The sequence below is a fragment of the Helianthus annuus genome, chromosome 10 (genome assembly GCF_002127325.2).
Source record: "Helianthus annuus cultivar XRQ/B chromosome 10, HanXRQr2.0-SUNRISE, whole genome shotgun sequence".
Lineage (NCBI taxonomy): Eukaryota > Viridiplantae > Streptophyta > Magnoliopsida > Asterales > Asteraceae > Helianthus > Helianthus annuus.
Window position 1 is genome coordinate 22,426,456 of NC_035442.2, and position 2,804 is coordinate 22,429,259.

General features: G+C 35.2%; 1 protein-coding gene across 1 annotated transcript; it reads right to left on the reverse strand.

The window, feature by feature from the left end:
• Nucleotides 1–1,913: 1,913 nt before the first annotated feature.
• On the reverse strand, nucleotides 1,914–2,564 carry LOC110880766. The gene is made up of 2 exons (XM_022129223.1): nucleotides 2,228–2,564; nucleotides 1,914–2,116 (listed from the first exon to the last, which is right to left on the reverse strand). Exons 1-2 carry the CDS (start codon nucleotides 2,562–2,564, stop codon nucleotides 1,914–1,916), a joined length of 540 nt encoding a protein of 179 aa, XP_021984915.1.
• Nucleotides 2,565–2,804: the final 240 nt, after the last annotated feature.

Sequence of the window (2,804 nt, forward strand, 5' to 3'; positions counted from 1 at the left end):
GTTTAGCAAATCAGAGGAGAGTCATAAACTGTGCAAAAGACCTGAAGATTCATTCCAGGGGGAATTCGTGCTTTACTTTGGCAAAAGCAAACCCGAATCATCAATCGAGGGGGAATTTGGATAGTCAGATTTCAAGACACCTGATTGAAGTTGCAGAAAAGTTGAAGATTACAGAATATTCAAACACGGCTCAAGGTTCTCAAAGTTGTAAAGACGATTCGACAGTGACATCCTAGGGGGAATCTGTTGGTGCATATTTCGTACGTCTGCCACTGAGCGAGTTACATAGAGCGTGTGTTGAATATTGTATAGAATAGAGAAAGTTGGACAGGTTTTGTAAATGTAAAAGGTCAATCCGATCGGATGGACACATAGTGTGAGATGTCTATAAATAGGGACATTGGGGTTCCATTTGGACAAGCTTTTTGGTTCCCAGAGGGGGCATGATGTCCAACTGGTCTCGTGGTGCTGTAAACGTTGAATAATCAATAGAGACCAGATTGAAATTGACTGCTCGGTGTCGTATTCTTTTTCTACTCCTTTCTTAGTAGTAATAAACACACCGAACACGTCGTTTCGGGACCGAAGCTCCGTCAAACTCGCCGGATCCTGGAGTCAGCAACCGTCTATCGAAGAAGATGATGCAGGATGAAAATTATAAAATATGCGAAATACATATTGAACGTGCAAAAAAACCATTGAAAACAAAAAGAAAGGTTTTGTTTTTTATAGTGTGCGAAATCATGTTTTATAAACATGCGATTTTTTTAAAAAAAAAAAGGTAATAATTTTTAAGATTTCTTATATTGTGCGAATTCTTGATTTATACACATGCGATTTTAAAAAAAGTTAATAATGTTTGAGGTTTCTTATAGTGTGTGAATTCTATTTTTACACACATGCGATTTAGAAAGTGATGTTGTCTGTGGTTTCTTAAAGTATGCGAATTCGTTTTCGAATCATATGCAATTTTGAAAAAAATGCTGCTGATGATTTCATGTAACTTTGTCATAAAATGCAGAAAAAAATTATGAATTGATAATTAAAATAAATAAAAATTAACTATTTTATATAAAAAAATGAATTTATTACTGATGTCACTGTAATGTGACTTGTAATGATCAATTTTACCATAAATACTACTGAACTTACCACCCTACCTACATAATAAATTTATTATTTTAATATAGAACACCCAGGGATAACTACCTTCCATATTAAGACACTGAACACAAAAACACACAAAACACACCCACAAAATGTCATCTGAAGATTCAGAATAAATAAAAAAACATTGCAATAAAGGAACTATTGTCAACTCGCACGTTGAAAAAAATAAGCACCAATGTCACCTCTTCTCATTTGATTCTTGATGTGCAGGGGAAGATTCTTAAAGAAATCAAGAAAAATCAAGAGATGTGGGAGAGACTACTTGAAGAACCACCATCAAGCTTCAGGGACGCAGCTTTGGATCACATAAAGGAACAGTCTCGAGCTGATGACTTAGCCTTCTCTTTCCTGAAAGATGCTCTAAACCTTGTGAAAGAGAAGATGGAGTTCAGCTCTGCTGAATGTGACAAAATCTTTGTTTCAAGTAACTAGATTTCTGTTTAATCGTTTTATAGTTTTAGTTGTGTTAGACAATAACAACTACTTTATATTTATGTTTTGGGTACAAGTTTTGAAAACATCTTATGCTTCATTATAATATAATCGCATGAATGATTTAGACACCTTTGTCACAAAAAACAAGATAACTCAAAATCGCATGTACTAAAATAAAAAACAAAGCGAAATCGCATGTTAAGCTACTTATATACTGATGCATATGAAATCGCATATTTACATACTAAAATTGCATGATTGTATGATATAAACTCATGGGTATTAAATCGCATGTACAGTTAACAAATTTAATCTTCCTCATCTGACACCTCCTCCCACTCATCTTCTTCACTGTCATCATCACTACCTCCATTGTAATCTTCAAACTCATCTTCCTCTTCATCATCTTCGACCTCGTTAGCTTTATGCCTGGGATCTTTTTCAATCTGGACTCCCTTCATCTTCTTTTGTTGTTTGCCTTTAAGTATCTCGCAAGTCCGAATATCATGACCTATTTCGTTGCATACACTACATGTCCTTGACCTTTTTCCTTTGCGGCTGATCATTTGTTCCTTCTTCGATTTAATCCTTTTGTGCGAACCGCGTCCTTTGTTTCTTATACCAGCCGTCACACGGACAGTAGGAGGTGCATTAGTTACTGGTTGTTGGTAACCAATATGCTTTGAAAACCGGTCAAACTTTGGATCAAGCTGCTTGGTTATACGACTCTGATCAACTTTTTCTTTAATCTGCTTCATTTGATCCCTTACTAAAACAAGTAGATCAAGGTCGGAAATCAAATTGCTAACCAAATACTCCCCAGTGTAGATGATTTCGCGAGCAATCCGTTTAGCCTTGTGTTGCTCATCCTTATCATCCACCTTTACATCGAACGTCGCGTTTAATTCATTCGGAACCATATCCTTTGTCCATCTCTTCATAACATATTTGTTTGGCATTTCTTTAACACCAAACATCTTGAAAAGAAAATAGATGTGTTTACATAGCAGCCCATACTGCTCAAAATGCAAACAGCTACACTGTGCAGTTACATCATTTTCAAGATTCTTGAACCACACCTAAGAAAACCAAAAAAAATAATAATTAAAATCGCATGTGTACATGAACAATTTCGCATGTCTAAAAAATCATTTTATTGAATTAATTTAAAATCTCATGCGTTCATCAAAAATCGCATA